Source organism: Episyrphus balteatus, chromosome 3 (assembly GCF_945859705.1).
Source record: "Episyrphus balteatus chromosome 3, idEpiBalt1.1, whole genome shotgun sequence".
Lineage (NCBI taxonomy): Eukaryota > Metazoa > Arthropoda > Insecta > Diptera > Syrphidae > Episyrphus > Episyrphus balteatus.
Window position 1 is genome coordinate 126,612,907 of NC_079136.1, and position 18,823 is coordinate 126,631,729.

The following is an 18,823-nucleotide window of genomic DNA, read 5'->3' on the forward strand; positions in this document are numbered from 1 at the left end:
TTATGATTGATTAAAAATCAAAAAGAACTTCATTGAAAATTAATTTTTGTGACTTTTTAGTGAAAATCAGGATGAGTATAGCTCAAAAACTAGACGTGATAGAACAAAACTGAAAACAGTTTTGAAGTCAATTAGAATCACCTCACAAAGTTCTTGCTCCCGACTTTTTTTTTATTTTTGCCGACCAGTTTAATCATATGACACTATTATTTTGGGAAATTTTGGGAAATAAAAAAATCTGCGATAAGTCCAATAAAATCCTTTATATTAAAGATACAATTACGTTTTTTTTATTAAAAATGTTGTCTTCCATATGAAAATTAAGATTAAAATAAGTCTATACATTTTTCGGGAGCGGGTCATAATTCTGCTTGTCAAAATTCTGTACGACAAAATTCTGTGGGGTCAAAATACTGTAATACCATAATTCTGTACGTCATTATACTGTAAATACAAAATTCTGTACGTCAAAATACTGTATCAACAAAATACTGACATGCAAAATTCTGTTTTGTAAAATTCTGTACGGCAAAATACTGTATATCAAAATTCTGTAAAAATGCTGTAAAAAAATATCGTTTTGATAATGTAAAAAAGTGCGCGCGCACTTTTTTACATTATCAAAACGATATTTTTTTACAGCATTTTTACAGAATTTTGATTTACAGAATTTTGATGTACAGAATTTTAAAATACAGTATTTTGACCAACCAGAATTTTGCTATACAGAATTTTGACTTTCAGAATTTTGTTCCTACAGCATTTTGCACATACAGAATTTTGACATACAGTATTTTGGCATACAGTATTTTGAATACAGAATTTTGCAACATACAGAATTTCGACCCCAACCCACATTTTTCTCATGTGAAAGGGTGTTTTTTTAGATGTAGAGAAAATGTGAGTTTATTGAAAAAAGAAAGTACCCTATTGAAATTTTTTTTTTGTTAGTGAAGGCAAAATTGAAGGGCAACCCTAATGAAATTTGGTAAAAAAAAAACATTGCATTTGGAATAGAAAGTAAGAATAAAGAGTTTTTATAAAAAAGTTTAGATGAAAGTGTGTTTTTTTCGAAAAGGTAGTAAAATTTGTAATTGGTCAAAAAAAAATCCAAAAAAAAAAGTAAGTTACTAAGTAAAACTCACACTGATTTGTAACTAAATTAATTACTTTAATGACTTTACCATTTTACTAAACCCTTTAAAAATTTGGGCCAATCGCTTTATTTTAGGGCAATCTTGAATGAAGAAAATTCTAATTGGTGTTTGCACGTTTATCTAGTTCTTATTTTGGAAGAATTTCTTTAAATTTACTTTTTCAAATATAAAACAAAAAAAAAACCATTTCAACCATAAATTAAAAAAAAACTTCCTTCCTAGCAAAACAAATTTCAAAAAGGAAATTTTCATTTGAAATTTTAATTTTACAAAATTAATTAATTTCATCTTATTTAAGCTGAGTTTTGAGTACCAAAAAAATACCGTAGCTATAGAAACGAGGTTTATGCAGTTTATTAGCATTTAAAAAATCTAAGTTTTTAAGCTATTTAAATTTATGAAAATTAAGTCCACATATTTGTTAAATCATATATAAAATTTGGTTTCAAGATCAAATGAATTAAAGTGCCTGGTGCTTGCACCCAAACTTGGAGCTTTTAAAATCGAAGGGAAGAACACCCTAATTTATTAAGTCTAGGCTCGATATAACAATTAACAAATTATAAAAGAAACAAGCTCATGGCTCAATCAGAAATATCACCTTACTATGCAGCATGTTAAGAAGGAATAATAAATTGTTTGTATTACCTCCCAATTTAAAAATCTGTTGCAATTCAAACTTTTAAATGTTTCATTACTTTGAGATCAAACAGCACCGTGCTCTGAAATTTTTAATGGTTTAATTACTTCTGCTATGATTATCTTTGAAAAAATTATTATTTCGATATTTTTGTATCTTACAAAAATCCTCCACCCAAGATTTGTTATGTAACTTATTGTCGATCTAACATTATGGACTCGCCTTTCAACTCTACTGACCATTATTCATTATAAATCTCAAAGATGAACGAAAAAAAAATCCCGCAGATATTTATATTTTTTAATTACAATTCATTCCAACTACAAAAAGAAAAGAAAAAACACATTACCTACTGCAACAAATTGTACCCCTCTCTCCTATAAGTACTTAATACCTTTGTGTGCCTCTGTGTCATAAGACCAATTCACGAGGCAAAACCAAAGGTCTTTTGTGTTTTTATTGTAAACATAAAAATATTTTATATATTTCTTCGATTCATCAATTATATTAAAGTTGATCTGCAACTATTCGAATGTACTTCGTACATAAGAGCAAGCAAAACTTGTCGTCCTTGAATCACAACACACAAAAGATTCGAAACTTGGTTGGGTGATACTCAAGAGTTGAACAAAAGTCGATGATCATACCTACTCTCTTATAACAGTCATTCCAATCCGCATTTCAAAATTAACATAAACTTTTATTTTATTACAAGAAAATATCTCATTTGTAATTAGCTTGACGGCCATAAAAATCACACAACCAGCGTTACCTCTGGTTTCTCTCTTGGTCATCATAATAAATCATCATAGAAAGGTAGATAGATACTGTTTACAAATAAGATACAAAACAAACTAAGGTACCGTATGGAATGTGCTAATAACAGAGCTCACCCAGACGACAAGAATTTCAATTATATATTATATCTTTTCTCTAATTGGATGAATCGACAACTTTATTCCTAGGAATGACAGAGAAGTGTTTTTTTTTTTATTTGCAGAACACAGAATTGTCATTAAAATTCATACAGTGTCATGCCAACACTTAGAACCAAAAATAAAAAAAAAAAAACGATACAAAACGCACCCTAAATTACTATAGGCCCATAACACATTATTTATTTATGATCAATGAGTGAGAGAGACTTAACAATAATACAAAAATAGGCCACCAGAGTGCTAAAAACCGTTAGAAGAACATTCATCATATCAAAATGGACATTCGACATGAAGATGGCCGCGGCCGTCTTTCTTCAACACCAAAAGGCGTTAAATCACATTCATGATATAAAAAAAAAAAAAAAACTAACCATTCCTTGCTTCAATGAGCTTCCAGGTTACTGAACTTAGAAAAATATGCGTTAAGTTAATTGTTAAAAAAAAATAAACACAAAAATTAAAAAAAAAAAAAACAAGATGTTCTTCTTTTGAAGAGCAACACAACACCGGTATACAAGAGTGGGGTAACTTATGGGTGTTATGTCTGTATGGAAGCTATTAGTTTCGCTAAGTTGGGCATCAAGTGGAAATTTGTTAATTATTATTATTTTTTTTTTTTGTGTCTGACGGAACAGTTTAAATATTGAGGAAGGCTAGGAAATCCCACGGAAGTTTTTTTTTTTTAACTATTAAAAGCGTCAAACATGAATGTAACGTTGACGATTATAAAAGTGTTGAACACTTACCATTTGGGCATGAAAATAAATCCTGAAAAAAATAAAAAAATAAAATTTGTTAAATAACTTTGATTTCATAAGAAATTTGTTAAAATGTTGTGATATTTTTTTGTTTTACAAGACTTACCTCTGATATAACTAATGTAATACAAGCGGACAGCCAAATTATACTGGCCGCCGTTAACCTCCCCATTTTGGTTGTATTTTTCGACTCACTATGATTGTGTTTCGATTAAATGCCCTGAAAATGAAAAAAATATAAAATTTTATTAAAAACTCTGTAAAATGGGTATATCTTATATTATTTTTTTGTAAATTTCAAAATATATATTATAAAGTATTTTTTTTATACAAAACCATCGTAGAAAAAAAAATTTAAACAAAACGAAAATTACAAATTATCATCAAGTTCTTACCTCAACTCTTTTGTTTAAAGAAAACAATTTTCAATTTTGTCATTTGTTTCATACATTTTGTTAATTATTCAATTATATAAGTTTAAACAAATTAATATTATATGTCTGGAATTTGCACTTGTCACTTTAAAGTCGTGGAATCGTGATACAATTTCCTTATGGCAATGAACTATACCCATAAAGCTATCTAATATCACAACAAAACTTTGTTACTTTAGTTTTAGTTTTGTTTTTGTCTTCTTTTCTATTTTCTTAACGCATTCTATGAACAAGTTCAAATATACATATACATATATATATTTTTATATTCATTTCCATTTACCTAGATACACCAACAACAACAACAACAACATTTGCAACAACCTTCATTGTAACGGATTGAATTTACTCTTACCTGTGTGATGATGATATAAAAAAAAAGATAAGTGTATATTTCCTCTGTTTTAATGTACAAAGTATGTTGAATGAGACACACAAAAGGTAGAAAAAAAATTTTTAATGTCATTTGATGTTGAGGTGACTATATGAATGAGTATAATGCATAATATGAAATGCTATACAAAATTTCAATGTTAATTTGAATAAATGTTTGCAGTCTATGTCTAAATTTTTAAAGTTTGTTTTGTGTTTGGATTAAGATGAGGTAATTTTAAAATATTTATTGAAAGTTAAGGGCTTTTCAAATAATTATGACAACGATAAGCAAAAGATAAATATTGTATAATTTATTTAATTTACATCACAAAAGTAAAAATCATTAAAACCTTCAAACGAAAAGAGAATTTGGAAATTGTTAATTTGTTTGAAATCAAAATAAACATTAATTGAATATTCATACGAAATTCACCGCAAGTGGAAAGCTTTAATTTGACAACTTTTTTTTTTATTGGCATTTTTTAGTGATCTACTTTCGTTTTGAACTGCAAATTATGTTAATTTTCATTCAAGATCCGTGACTAAGTTATATGAGATTTTTTTTTTGAGATGGATTGACGCATAATTGTGATTGGTTTTTAAGAAACTTTGAACAAATACAAAGTTCTAAGTTTTTGTTAATGTAATTGTTTTGAAATTCCAAGTACCTCAATTTCCCACAATTCCAAATAAGAATAAGGAATTGTGGGAAAAGGGCAGAAACGAATCCTTATTGAGGTAAAAACTGTTATTATAAGAGTAGGCGGCTTTGGGTCAGTAGTTTGATTGATGTTTTCTACATTCCTCAAATTGTTTAAGTACCTGTTTCCTATTTCATTGTGATGTGAAATTCCAAAGTAATGACTACACATAATTTCAAATTAGTAATCCCTCAAATATAAATAAAATAATATATTTTACAACTTATATATACGATTTGTAGTAAGGTATACCTCTCTTAAATCTTACCTATTATATTTTTATTCATGTCTTTTTACGATCTAACTTTGGACACACAAAATACAAAAAAAAAAAAAAAAAAAAAAACATTAAAAGGAATTAGAACTCTGCAGGTAGAAGAAAGAATTTGTACATCCGTGATGCAATCGCAAAGGATGAGCTCATACTTCTTTTGTTTTATATTTTGAAAAAAAAAAAACTAAACTCAAGGAAACTCCCAAAAAATGGAACTTTACAATAAAAATACAAATCAGAACAAAAATCACATCAGAATTCAGAATAGATGAAGGTTGTTTTTTTTTTTTTTTTTATTTGTATAAGCTCTTGGAAGTGTTAGAGCAAGTTTAAGTAATGTGAAGTAGGTGGATGATTTGGGCCCCTGTCATCACTCCTCTTTATTGACAAACACAACAAAAATATTGTTATTTTTAAATTTAAGTTGAATCAAAGGGAAACAAATCTATTCATTTCACGTGCTCATAAGCCGTTCACTTAGCGCACTACAATATTATAGATGTTTAACAAAAACGTTTAATGTTCTATGCTTCTCTCTAATAACTTTTTCTTCTATAAAAATATATAATTTACAACTCATAAAATTAGAACTTAGGAACTTATAGTTTATACTTAAATTATTTCATATAAGTTTAATTTTTTTATATACCTCAGTCTAAACAGTAAAAAAAAAAAAATTATGGAGGAATTTTTAACTAAAATATTCGAAAAACTAACAATTTTAAAGTTTTTAAAGCAAACATTATTTTAAAAACCATAGATTAAGCTGTATTATCGGTTTATGTGCAATTTTGTCCAAAGTTCTAAGTTGTTGATTTTTCTTTACTATTCTTATATTGTAAACATACGTTTTTTAATATGATGTCACGCCCGTTACAAAAGCATGTCACACCCGTTACATTTTCAAATTGTTATAAGAACACAGTTTCTTATTAATTTCCTTCAAATTATATGCAGAAGCAGACTAAATCGATTTTCTAACGTCACACCCGTTACATCTAATTTTAAGAGATTGTAACGTTGAAAGACAGGTTAGCAAAATGTAAATTTATTTTAAAATTGTGTTGCCAACTTAATAAACAGTAGGTGTTGAAGCTATTAAATACCTTATTTAGTGAATAGTACACAAACCAGGAACAAAAAATGACATAATTGTGTCACACCCGTTACAATGGAAATACCGTAGGATGAATATTTTGAAGTGGATCGTATTCTCAATTCATTAAACGACTTCATCGAGGGTATTTTTCGTAGCCGTATTGCGAACTTTCAACGAGACGTCCGTCATTCAAAAATGTCTCCGATGACAAAGCTCCAAATTTTTTTTTTTTAACAAGGATACAAGAAAACATATCCAAATATACATACATATGTATAATAAAAAGTTTTTTTTTTATATTCGATGGTTGTAGAAACACCATTATAAAAATTATAACGAAAAAAGTAAATAATAAAATATATTCAAGTTCGTACCTCAACTCTTTCGTTTAAAAATTTTTGTTTTTTCAATTTTTTTTTATTTGCATGAATACAAAATGTAATGAATGTAAGAAGTAATTTCTTAAAACTTGATAAATTACTATGAACCCAAAGCTTTAACTTAGAACGAAAAAATCCAGAAACAACGTAGATTTCTTCAATTTATTTATAAAAGTTTCTGTAATCTTGTGATTTTCTAACTTCCGTAAATATATTTCAATTAAAATACCACATTTGTGATGCAATATTTTTTTGTGAATCATGAAAAAAAAACTTAAGAAAAAATAAATTGTCAAAATATTATATCCAACACCAGTAAATCTTTTACAATATTTAAAACCATTTTTTTCATCAAGTGATGAAATCATCATATAGCCATCAGCTAACTGCTATTTCTTATATCTTACAAAATGAATTTATTATCTATGCAAATGATAGAGGTTCGTTAACATTCACAAAATGTGTGTCTTGTTGAGAATAAATATCATTTTTACATCTTTCAAGAGAGACTCTTATAGACTTTCAAGACATTTTCTGCTATTTGATTTTGTGAACATAGAATGAAATTAGAAAAAAAAAAAAATCAAATAGCACGAATTGTTTAAGACCGGTATTTGAGACTCGTATTTACTCGTCTCGTGTCTCATCATCATGCCTAGATTCATCCAACCAAAAACTATCAACACGCCAATAATAATAATAATCGTTTAACCAACCTTCGACATTTAACGTTTGAATCATCATCAAAAACTTCATTGATTGCTTGCTCACCACTTTTCGTTGACTTTTTTAGAAACACCTTGTGAGTTGGATTTTGTGATGCTGAGAATGATGCCGGTTAGTGATGGCATTTCGAGGAAAAATAAAAAAAAGAACAACAAAAAGACAAATTGCCATCTTCTGGGATGATGATGGTGTCGACCTACCTTAAACTTTCACTAGCAGCTCCTCAAGTAAGCAAAAAAATAATATTTGAAGATGTTAACTTAACACGCAAACCGCCGATCATATTCATTCAAGCGTGTTGTTTCTTTGGCCAAAGAAAAAGATGCGGTACTTGATAATGTCACAATCTCGCCTCACCTGTCTCTCAAAGCTTGTTTACCTAGTTATATGTGTTGTTGTTGTTGTTGTTGTTCTTGGGCGAAACCATCATCATCATCATCATCAACGAACAAATAACGCACCACAAAGTCGTTTATCTTGCGAATGCGACGTGAAGATTTTGAAATTCCGCTGACAAAATGGTAAAAAAGTTTACCACCAAACATTTTGGGCTTATAACTAAGTTTGGTTTTGTAAATATATGTATGAAAAGGTGGGATGGGAGATCGCAAAAGCAGCAACATATTTCTCGCCCGAATGGAGAAACTTGGAATATTTGTGTTCGTTTCGTTCCCTCCGCCACCAGAGATGCACAGCACATTGTTTATATGCGAGAGTATAGGCTTGTTGCGCTGACTTATTCCGACATGGTACTGATACCGGTAGGTACCACTCCTCTGATGGCTGTGCCACGTTATGGCTGCTTTTGGGCCAAGAACTGGAAATCCGAAAACCAATCGCGTTAGGTTCGTTCGTTCGTTTGTTCATTTTTGTGTTGTTGATGGTTGTTTGGTTGGTTGGTAAATATTCCGAACAGGCATTGCCAGTCTTGGTATTCTTGGTGTTATTGTTGTTGTAGGATTTTCTTTATACCACTCGCGAGCATATATCGCCATATTTTGTTGTTGCGAAAAGTCTTGAAAATGCATTTTTCAAATAGACACGAACTGTTAAACTGGTTATATTATTGGAATTCAGCTGTTTTTCCTATCCTATCTCCTATGTTGGTAACTTTCAACGTTGCACTTTTTTTATTTTGTTGTTTGTTTGTTTGTTTGCTTGCTTAATGTGTGGTTATTTAGGGACTTTCATATTCATATGTCCAACATATGCGTGATGTTAACTGTTTTGCCGCGACGACGGCGCTCATTTTGATCCACATCAAGTTTAAGTAAAAAAAAAAATCGACTCGTTGTAATGATATATAAAATGCACTAGTGCTTATTGTGTACGTTTTTAGCCTTAATAAGTGGTCAAGACAACAACAACAGCAAATTAAGCCAAGCAAAGTGGTAATAATATAGCAAAACATTTAAACAGAAAGTCTATGGTAAATATATAGAGAAACAGAGAGAAACTGTTTAATTGCTAATAAAAAGAAATAAAAATGAAAAAGAAAGAAAAAAATTGATCAAATTCATAAATAAAATTTTTAAATGAAATCGATTTACACTTTGTTGACGTTAAATGTTAAGGAATTTGTCATTCAATTGGTTTTAGTTTTTTTTTTATTTATGGAGAGAGAGAGAAAAAAAAAAGAAAAGAAAATTGAAAGTTGCAGTTACTAACTGAGTTGACTGTTAAATAGACAAAATAATGTTTATAGAAGCAAAAATGTTAGTTTTAAGCTTTTCAAAATTTGAGTCACTAGTTAATAGAGGTGAAGAAAAACGTGTTTAAATTTTAAATTCTTAGTTCAGGAATAAGCTATTTCAGTGAAAAGTGAAATTGAATTTATAAAGGGTGATTATAATTTGAAGCTCACATGAACAAAAAAAGAAAATTCAACTTTGACTTAATATAAAAAGTCTATTTCAATTAGTAAAAAATACAACTATCGGATTATTCGATATTCATTCATTCGATAGTTCGAAACCATTTATTCTTTCATTCATTTAGTTACTATTTTAATTTGAATGACTTTCTTCGTTCCATAGTTTTTATATTCGAATTATTATTCGAATGATTTTTTTATTCGATAGTAGTTTATTCATTCGATTGTTTTTTTTTTAATCGTTAGTTTTTTGTTCGAATAGTTTTTTTTGTTCTTGTTTCAGAACTGCAAAAAAGGAAATAAAGTATCTTCAAAATTTTCTACATTAAAAGTGGAAACAAAAATTAAATACAAATAGTAATAAGTAAGTAAAGTAAATAAGTAAGTGATCGGTTGATATTCGAATTATTCGACAGTTGAAATCATTCCGTTAATAACAATCGATAGTTCTAATCATTCGATAGTTTCCATCACTAATTTCAATTGTGGTTTAAACTTCTATAAGGCTTCTTAAATAAAAAAAATCGATGTCTATACGTTAGGTACTTTAGACAAATGACTTTTTGAAGTAAAAACTTCTTTAGTATCGTAGTGATTTGAAACAAGATGAAACGAAAAAGCGACACGAAAAATCAATTGATCATAACTTTTTTGTTTTAATAGATAGATGAATGAAAATTATACAGTAGATAGGTAATTAAATAAATTATGACTTTGTAAAATTTCAGTTAATTTTATATTCAAAATTCTGAGATAACGGTGAAGAGATGTTCTTTTTCTAAACACGTTATATCTTTTGATCTGGAGCACATAACAAATTTATTTAACTTTAATACGCATGCTGATAATATTATCTTTCATTTAATATATCACACATAACGGTACGTACAAGTTATATAATCTTTAATTGAAAAACTTGAAAAATAACTCAAAACAACTGTGAAGATTTGTTGCCGATGACCAGCCAGCAGTAGACGAAGTATCGTAATCTCAGTTTGAAATTTCGACATGATTGGCTTTAAAAAATTCTTACTTTTTTTGTAGACATGGTAGAAATATGATTGAAGCGTCATATAAAAGGTGAAATAATAATGATATAAAATTTATTATAGGTTGTCTTTTAAAAAATGGATTAATAAATGGCGTTAGAAGAGAAAAGAGATTGATTGTTTTGCTTTTTTTATGAAAACTAATTGGGTTAAAAAAATTCAAGCTCTTTTTGTAGATGTTGTATAGACATGGTCGATATAAACAATAAGCTTTCAGATGGTATAAAATTTATTGTAAGTTGTCATATAAAAAAAGTGATGGAATAAAAATAAGTTATATTTTTTTTCTTTTTTTTTAAATGATTTTTAAGGTTTCACTTCAACCACGTGTGAATTGCACACATGATTTTATTTTTATACAGGGTGTCCCGGAATTAGATAAGAAGATTTTGAGGAATAATTCTCGGGTATATTCTTTCTACAGTAACTCTATATCTGCAAAGTTGATACCCTTTAGCGATGACTTGAGAAAACGCTTACTTTGGTATGCCTTTACTCATGTTAATATTAATAACTCCGTTAATACTTATGATAAAAACTTCATTAATTCATTGATTTTTAAAAGAAATGCTATTCTTTGTACCTGCATTTCAAAAATGTTAATATATTTTTTAATTGCTCAGATATTAATTTTTAAATGGAATTATTTTTTTCTTACCCATGATAATTTTTGACTTTTGGGGCGATTTTCTTCGATAAATGTATTATAAGCATAGTGTTTTATAAATTTATTCTTATGAAGAAAACAATAATGAACAAAAAAGTTATTTACACAAGTTTGCCAAAAAAACTCATAGATTTTATGATATCTAACAAAAACCTGCACCAGGTAAAATTTCTAAAAAAATGTGTTTTTTTTTTGTTAGTCAAAAATGGGTACGAATTAAAAATTTATTTTGTAGTTTCAGTTTATTTCAGTAAGCAATATCTGTTTCATCTAACTTTTATAACCTCAAAAAAACAAAGAATATTCAAAGGTTGGTAAAATTTTATCATGTGAAAACAAAAATAGAATTGTATTTCTAACAAATAATATTGTTTACAATTTTTTGACACACAATAATTTTTGAAGAAGTTTTTAGGTAAAATTTTCTTTATGCGAGTATTTAATTTATAAGCGATTGTAATATATTTTTTTGTTACAATTTGCTATTACAAGTTTTTTTTACAATAAAATGTACAATAAACGGTTTTGTTTGTGTTATAGTATTATAGATATTTTGACGAATTTGGAACTATTTCTATGTACGATTATTATGTAGTTGATAATTGGTTCAACAGAATTTGTTAATTATTCTACAATTTTTATGAAAAAAAAAGATTGTGAAATGTAATTTACAAGTTGGTGTAATAGGCCACTGATATTTTTAAATGCGTTAAAGTAACAGTAACATAATTTCTATAATCAAACTGAAATAACGAAATTCAGTTTCTTCTTAATGTTAAGCACCAATATTTTAACAAAACAAACGCATTTTTGTCTTCAATTAAAAAAAAAAGTAGGAAACGCAAATGAAATATTTTATACACTAGTGGCACTACCTACTTTAAATTTCCTACAATTATTATGACTAAAAAGCTATTAGTTAACAATGTCATACTAATTCAAACCCACATATTTAAAAACTCTTGAAAAAGCCGTTGGCGGTTTCAACTTCAAAAAAAAAAATTTAAAGAGCCTAAACGACATTACCATCATTATTACCAATTTTATGTAAAAGATACCAGTTAATTTTCAAATAAAAAAAAAACAACTTTTTTGTTTGTTTGTCTTTAAGTGGGCTTCATTGTAAATTCAATTAACCAATTCTTTCTCTCTCATATTTAGCATAAAATGTTATGAAATTTTTAAAATTTTTTTGAGTAAACAATCTCCCATGATATAAAATAAAAAAAATAAAAATAAAATCGCATCTCATCAAAAGTATCAGTTTTATGCAGCAGGAAACCACATGCATACCAAGTTACACCCGTTGGATGATGGTTGCACAAAAAAGAAAAAAATAGAAGAAAAAAACCCGTTAAATTGTTATAAAATTATGGATCAAGTTCAAATGCAACAAAGAGGAAGATCCCTCTCTGTATATACCTTTTTTTTACCTATATAACGTAACAACAATCCCAACTTGCTACGAGGCCAATCCAAAGTGAGATAACACAAAATATCAAACCAAACTAAATAGAAAAAAAAAATTGAAAAAAATGCAGATTGTGGTTTTAATTTATTACTGCTGATGGCACTTGGATTTGTTTGTTTTGTTTTTTTTTTCAAGTTTTTTTTTACATTTGAATCATAATCCAATAGTATAAGGTTTAGTAAGTACTGAGAGAGGAATTGATTGCAGCACCAGATAGGTAGATGGATTTTTTTCTTCCTAACAATTTTTGTGTTTATTTCCATATAGTAGCACCACCTGAAGAACAGGGTTGTTATGAGGTAATACAGTGAGTCAGAAATTTAGACATGGTTAAGTAAATTTTTTGCTTTTTTAATTTTAATAATCATCAATCTTTTACGTAATACTTTTAATTTTTTTATTTATTCTATTTTTTATAAATAAATAAGTAAGAAATAAATAAATAATTAATAACACTTTTTTAATTGCAATTATCACAAAATAAAATATTTAACAACCCTGTTTAACACTGCGCCTTTATGGAATATGTGGGTTGCAATGTTTTTGCTGTATCTATTTGCATTTGCATCTCTCTAATCCTCGATTAAAAATGAGAAGAAAAAAAAACCTTTGTTTTGAATTTTGCTGTGTAAAATTGCGTGTTGCGTCATTTTAGGTTCGCTTAGGTCTGTTTGGTTGGTCGGTCGGTCGTCGGCTTTAATTTTTGTGTTCGTTTTTTTTTTTTTTTATTTTGTGGGTTTTCTTTCCTTAACTGTGTTAATTTACATATTTTATGCATTTTTTCAGCTATTGAACAGAAATTATAATACTTTTTTTCTTTTCTTAATCAAGCGCGAAATTGCATGAAGTGAAAAAAAATACACTTAAAATATAACTGGTTAATTTTTTTTGTGTTTTAAGTGATAGGATAGTATTTTTTTTTATGATTGTATTCATGCAAAGGATAAAAGTGAATATAATTTTATTTACTACCCCAGCAAAATTTCTATGTTTTCCAGCTCAAAAATAAAAAAAACAAAAAAAAAAAAAACTATCAGAAAATTTGTACTTTTTTACTTTTTTGGTCAATGTAGTTAAACCTTTACCGAAACTGACTGAGTAATCTGATATTCAAGTTTTTATTTTTCTCGATATAAAATATGTTTACAATGAAAATATTTACCGACACAATAACAACACTTTTTTAGATTAATATAGAAAATTTGACTTTTTTTAGAGAAATACGATTTTTATGTTAACTCATCAAATCCGCAATAAGAATCTTAATCACGATAATGTGCAAAAGCATCTAAAAAAAAAGGTTTATTTCCTCTTAGACTTGACTTGACAAAAAAAATATTCCTTCACAGTTGACTAACAATTCTAATGACACCCTCCAAAGATTATGAATTAAGTGTCATCAATTCTAAATTAAAAAAAAAACAAAAAAAACAAATAAAAAAAAACAAACTTTAAACAATAAAATGATATCATATGATTTATTCTGAGGATATTCTTATTTAATTAATCTAAAAATAAATATAATTAATCATCTCCATTACCTTTTAGCAATTTTTATTTATCAGCAAAAAAAAAAATCTAAACCTCTGACCTCGATATTCTTGATTGTATAAAAAATTTATATGCATACACATCAAAATATAAAAGAGCTGAGTAAAAAACCTCCAAAAAATAATTTTAACTCTCTTTTTCATCTTGTGATTAATAAAAGTTTTACAAACGAAAAAAAAATGTGACCAACAACCAAAATGGAATTTCATTAAAATATGTTAATAAACCAGAAATATTTGTTTCACCAATACAACGATAAACTAGTTTCTTATATTTTTTTGATTTCATATTGAAGTGATTCGGAAAGTATTTTTTGTTGTCTCCTTCCATAGACTGATTGGTTTCTTTTTTTTTTTGGCGGATTATGAGGGTGATCATGCGTTGATATTTAAGTTATGAACTATAATACTTGACAAACCAGAAATGTTTATAAAAATTCATTGGTTTAAAAAAGTTTAGTTTTTTTTTTCAATTTTTGTATGTAAATTTAGTAGCAGAAAGTGGGCGAGCGTATTGATAAATGTTAAAGTGGCTACCTTGGAGTAAAGTTTTTTTTTTTTTGATGTTTCATAAATTTGTATCGACATTTTGTATAAAAATATTTAAGCCGGTGCTTGTAGATTTATATTATATGATTCATACTTTTATTTTATGACAATAGAAGGAATTTATTAGAGTTTTTCATATATAATTTATGACAATTATTTATTATCAAAATATAAGCTCTGAGAGCTCCTAGAAAGTGAAAAGAAAGTACAAAAACAGTTGTTTCTTTAAGAATTACTTCCGATAATAGATTTTTAATTTCAAGTCAAGTCTTGATATTTCTTCCTTATTGAAAAAATTTTGCGGCATAATTTTCTTAACAAGAGATATTCACAATTTTACATTGTTAAATCACAAAATTAAAGATTCCGAAAGATGCAAATGTATGGTGAGGGCATAGCGTGCTAAAAATTGGTTTTGTCTCTAAAGTCATGGTTTTAATTTTTGTTTGTCTTCTTTTGCAAGACAAAAAAACATAATAATGATGGAATTGGCACGCATCAATGCGGGACACCACCGCAACAATAATAATAGTATCACAAATTCAAACTATGAAAAATTATAAAAGTTTGTGTCTCTATATATTTCCTCTCGCATTGTGTCTGTGTCGTCACCACAAAATATTTAAGTTCCGGGAATTCCCTGAAATCCTAAAAATCAACAGAGTGTGACAATGTACCGTAAGTTAGTTAGTTAGTCGAGATGTGATGTTATAAAGTTTTTTTTTTGTTTTTGTTTTTGCTATTTTATTGAGACGGTTTAATTTCATGGAGTTGTGAGTTAAGACGTAATTTTCGTATTGGACCACAAAAAAAGTAAGACTCTTCATTTTTAGAAATTTCTAAGACTTGATTGATTAAGTTGTATATGAAAATTTAGTAAACATGATTATTTTTTTATAAAGGAATTAATGTTTGTGTATTTAAAAATGGTTAAAAGCACAGTATGTGGATTTTTAATTTTTTTTTATAAGAATTTGCAATTCGGGTGCCTCTTCTAAAGCACTTTCTGCAACCAACAAAAAAAATCTCATGTCACCAAATGAATTCTTCGAAATGTTTTTGAAAATATTTTCATTCCTCTAAAAATTGAGGAAGTTCAGTTGATAAAAACTGTAAGTTGAAACAAGTGGTACAGAGTATTTACTTCCAAACAAGGAAGGGAGAAAATATAAAAGCCAGCTTTGGGACCAGCTTTTTAAATTAATACTCAGTCTTAAATATTTTAATACGGTAAAATCATTTTAAAAATGTATCATGAAATTCTGCCATCACTAAGTATATACCTTCGATCCAAAATCTGATATTAGATATTTAATAAATACCTTGTAAAAAGGCTTTTTTGTAATCATCATTCACTCGAGGTATTATGAATATCTCTATTATATTAGGAAAATTGATCCTGAAAATTGCATTGAGAGCAGAGTAAAGCATTCCAAGAAACATTACGACGATGTTCTTTCATTTTTAATGCTTGAACGCTATCTAGGCGAGGAGGTCCCAGATATGGAAAGGCTTTATAGACAACGGACAGGTCAGAAAAAAGAAGAATTTCTGCCAGACATGCCCAAAAGCGATGGGTATGGCCGTCAATCGCATTTTGCAAATTTAAGTATTTTAATATTTTTGTATGTTCATTGCAATCAGTGAAAATAAAATTGGATTCGTTGTTTGGCAAATTATTCTAAGCAAGCCAAAGGAAAACGAAATTAAAACGATAGGCAAATGACAGTCGTAAGGGTTGTATCGTTGAAATAAAACGATTATCGTAATACCTAATCGCATTTGAATAAGAACGAAGTAGTTTCAACGATAATCGTTTTACAAAATAGGGCCCCTGTAGAATTCCGTTTTCGACATTACGTGGATTCATGGATTTTTTAGGATTGAAAACCGATCCCAACTTAAAGTAAGTATAATGAACTTAGTCATTGACAATATCACTTGGCGTTCTTTCACTAGCAATCAAATTTCAAAAACTAGTGACAATAGTCTATGAGTTTCTTTCCATTAACAAATTGGTATGTTTTTCTATATTTCCCATGTTCAGGTTAAATTAAAATTTGAGTACTAAAATTCAAAAAAAGGTAGCCCTGCCACAGAGAACGTTAAATATCGTTTATTTTTATCCTTTAGGGATCCTTTTTCAAAGTGCATATATTTTATAGTTCTGGTTCTCAAATAAAAACCCATTATAGTGTTTGCTTACGCCAATAAAAAATAATTTCTATAAAATCCTCAGTCGATTTGTCTAAAATCCTAATGGAAATCATAAATCAAACAGGTTTTTTTCTTTATGTTTATCCACACAGAAGAAAAAAAAAAAAAAAGATACACCAAGATTGACAGGATAATAGACTTCCATTTTTCTCCTTCAACTTCTTCTTCGCACCCACGCCCTAGCTATTTGAAATACTCTCAACCAGTAATAGAAAAAGAAGAAGGTTGCTCAATTCTCATATGAAACAATAACTTACCTTAAAGGACAAATAAATTAAACATAATTTCAAAAACTCACCTTGTTTTTTTTTTTTTTTGTTTGTGTTAATGATGGGTTATATAGAATTCCTTCTATCTGGATCTTTAATCCCAAAAATTTTATGTTTTGTTGTTGTTTTTATTGGTTTTGTATTTGAATCCAAACAAAACAAAAATGAGTAAAAAAAAAAAATAAAGAAGAAGTTTTGTATCCTTTATTTTTCTGTGTGTATGTTCGTTGAGGTATTCCTTGATTCCTCGTGCCGCCTTTTTCTTTATCTATACTAGTCACTGTTTTGGCTTAAATTTTCTTTTTTTTAAATTTTTATTTTCACTTATGGCAACTTTATAATAGTGGTGCACTTTAGTTTTATAATAAGGCCATTCTTATTATTTATTTTTTGTTTAAACATAACTGCAATTAATTTTTAAGAAAAAAAAAAATATTCATGATTAATTTACATTGAATTCGTGTGTGTGTGGACAATAAGATAGAGAGATAATATGTCTTTTTTTTTTTTTCTTCTAAGAATTCAGATAATCTATATGAATTTGTTCATGGTTCTATTCAATTTGGGACAAGTGTTGAATTATTCATAAAAACATAAAAACATTCTTCGAACATCGCAACATAAAAGAACATTTTCGAGGTCTATCATCTTAAACTTTTTTTTTTTGTAAAATTTCCATCCAATAGATAAGTTGGATATTCAACATTCCATTCCCACTGTCTATATGTTTGTTAAAGAAGAAAACAAAAAATGTGGCATATGTGGCTATTGAACTACTATTGAGCATTTTTTATGACACCAAGTAAACTAAACGAAAGAGTTGAGGTGCAAACTCGATAGTTTGGTTTTTTATTTGAAAGAACATCTCACGTTTGGTATTTGAATAAAATGAAATACAAATAAGAAAACAGAACATTTTTTGAATAAAAAAAAAATTAAATTAACATCCCTATCGAGTCGATAGCAGGTGAATAAATTGCGTGTACATTGCGGTTAAAAAAAAAAACTTCTTCATCATGTGTGTGTGGTTTTTATTTCTTTTTTATTTTCAATTTTTCAAATCGAAGTTTAAAACCGCAAAAAAAAATTATGATTATGAAGGAAAGATATATTTCTTTTCTTTATAAAAATAGAATATTGGTAAGTAGTGTGCTAAGGAAGGTGTATATTCTCTAGATAAAACGGATTGTTATTTCAGCCATGAAGTAACGTAGTGGTTAAGGGAGCGCGACTTGAAAAGAATATTTCTTTCATTAATTTTTTTTTTTCTTCATCATCTTATGTCTCGTCGTCTTCTTATTAATTATTTTTTATAATTCTTTTTGTTGCACACACGAATTCATTCAATTGCAAACTAGAACTCATGAATTATAATATTTTTATTTTTTTTTTTTTTTGTATTTCATTTATAATTCACATCACGGGGAAACTAATATTTTTTTTTTAATTTTGTTGTTTTATTGAAGAAATTTTTGTATCCTTTCACTTCTTTCACCCGATTTTTCTTTCTTTTTTTTTTCATTGAATTGAATTTAAAAAAAAAAAAAGAATCTAAAGAAAAAAAATATATATATATATTGGAATATTTTAATTTACGTTTAACACCATTCCCACTCGAAGGCCAAACACTCACTAAACTTGCTTAAGATATTTTTTCAAACCAGACGTCGTCGTCGTATAGTAGCTGTCGTTGTCG

The 18,823-nt window shown here is 27.8% G+C and overlaps 1 protein-coding gene across 1 annotated transcript in view; it reads right to left on the reverse strand.

Annotated features, from left to right (window-relative positions):
• LOC129916852 (uncharacterized) overlaps positions 1–18,823 on the reverse strand; it is a 52,292-nt gene extending 33,469 nt beyond the window's left edge. Inside the window, exons 1-4 of the mRNA XM_055997040.1 lie at positions 18,724–18,823; positions 17,157–17,531; positions 3,600–3,713; positions 3,482–3,503 (exon numbers count right to left, since the gene is read on the reverse strand). Coding sequence (XP_055853015.1) covers positions 3,482–3,503; positions 3,600–3,665 — 88 coding nt within the window. The 5' untranslated portion in view covers positions 3,666–3,713; positions 17,157–17,531; positions 18,724–18,823. The remainder of the gene's footprint in view (positions 1–3,481; positions 3,504–3,599; positions 3,714–17,156; positions 17,532–18,723) is intronic.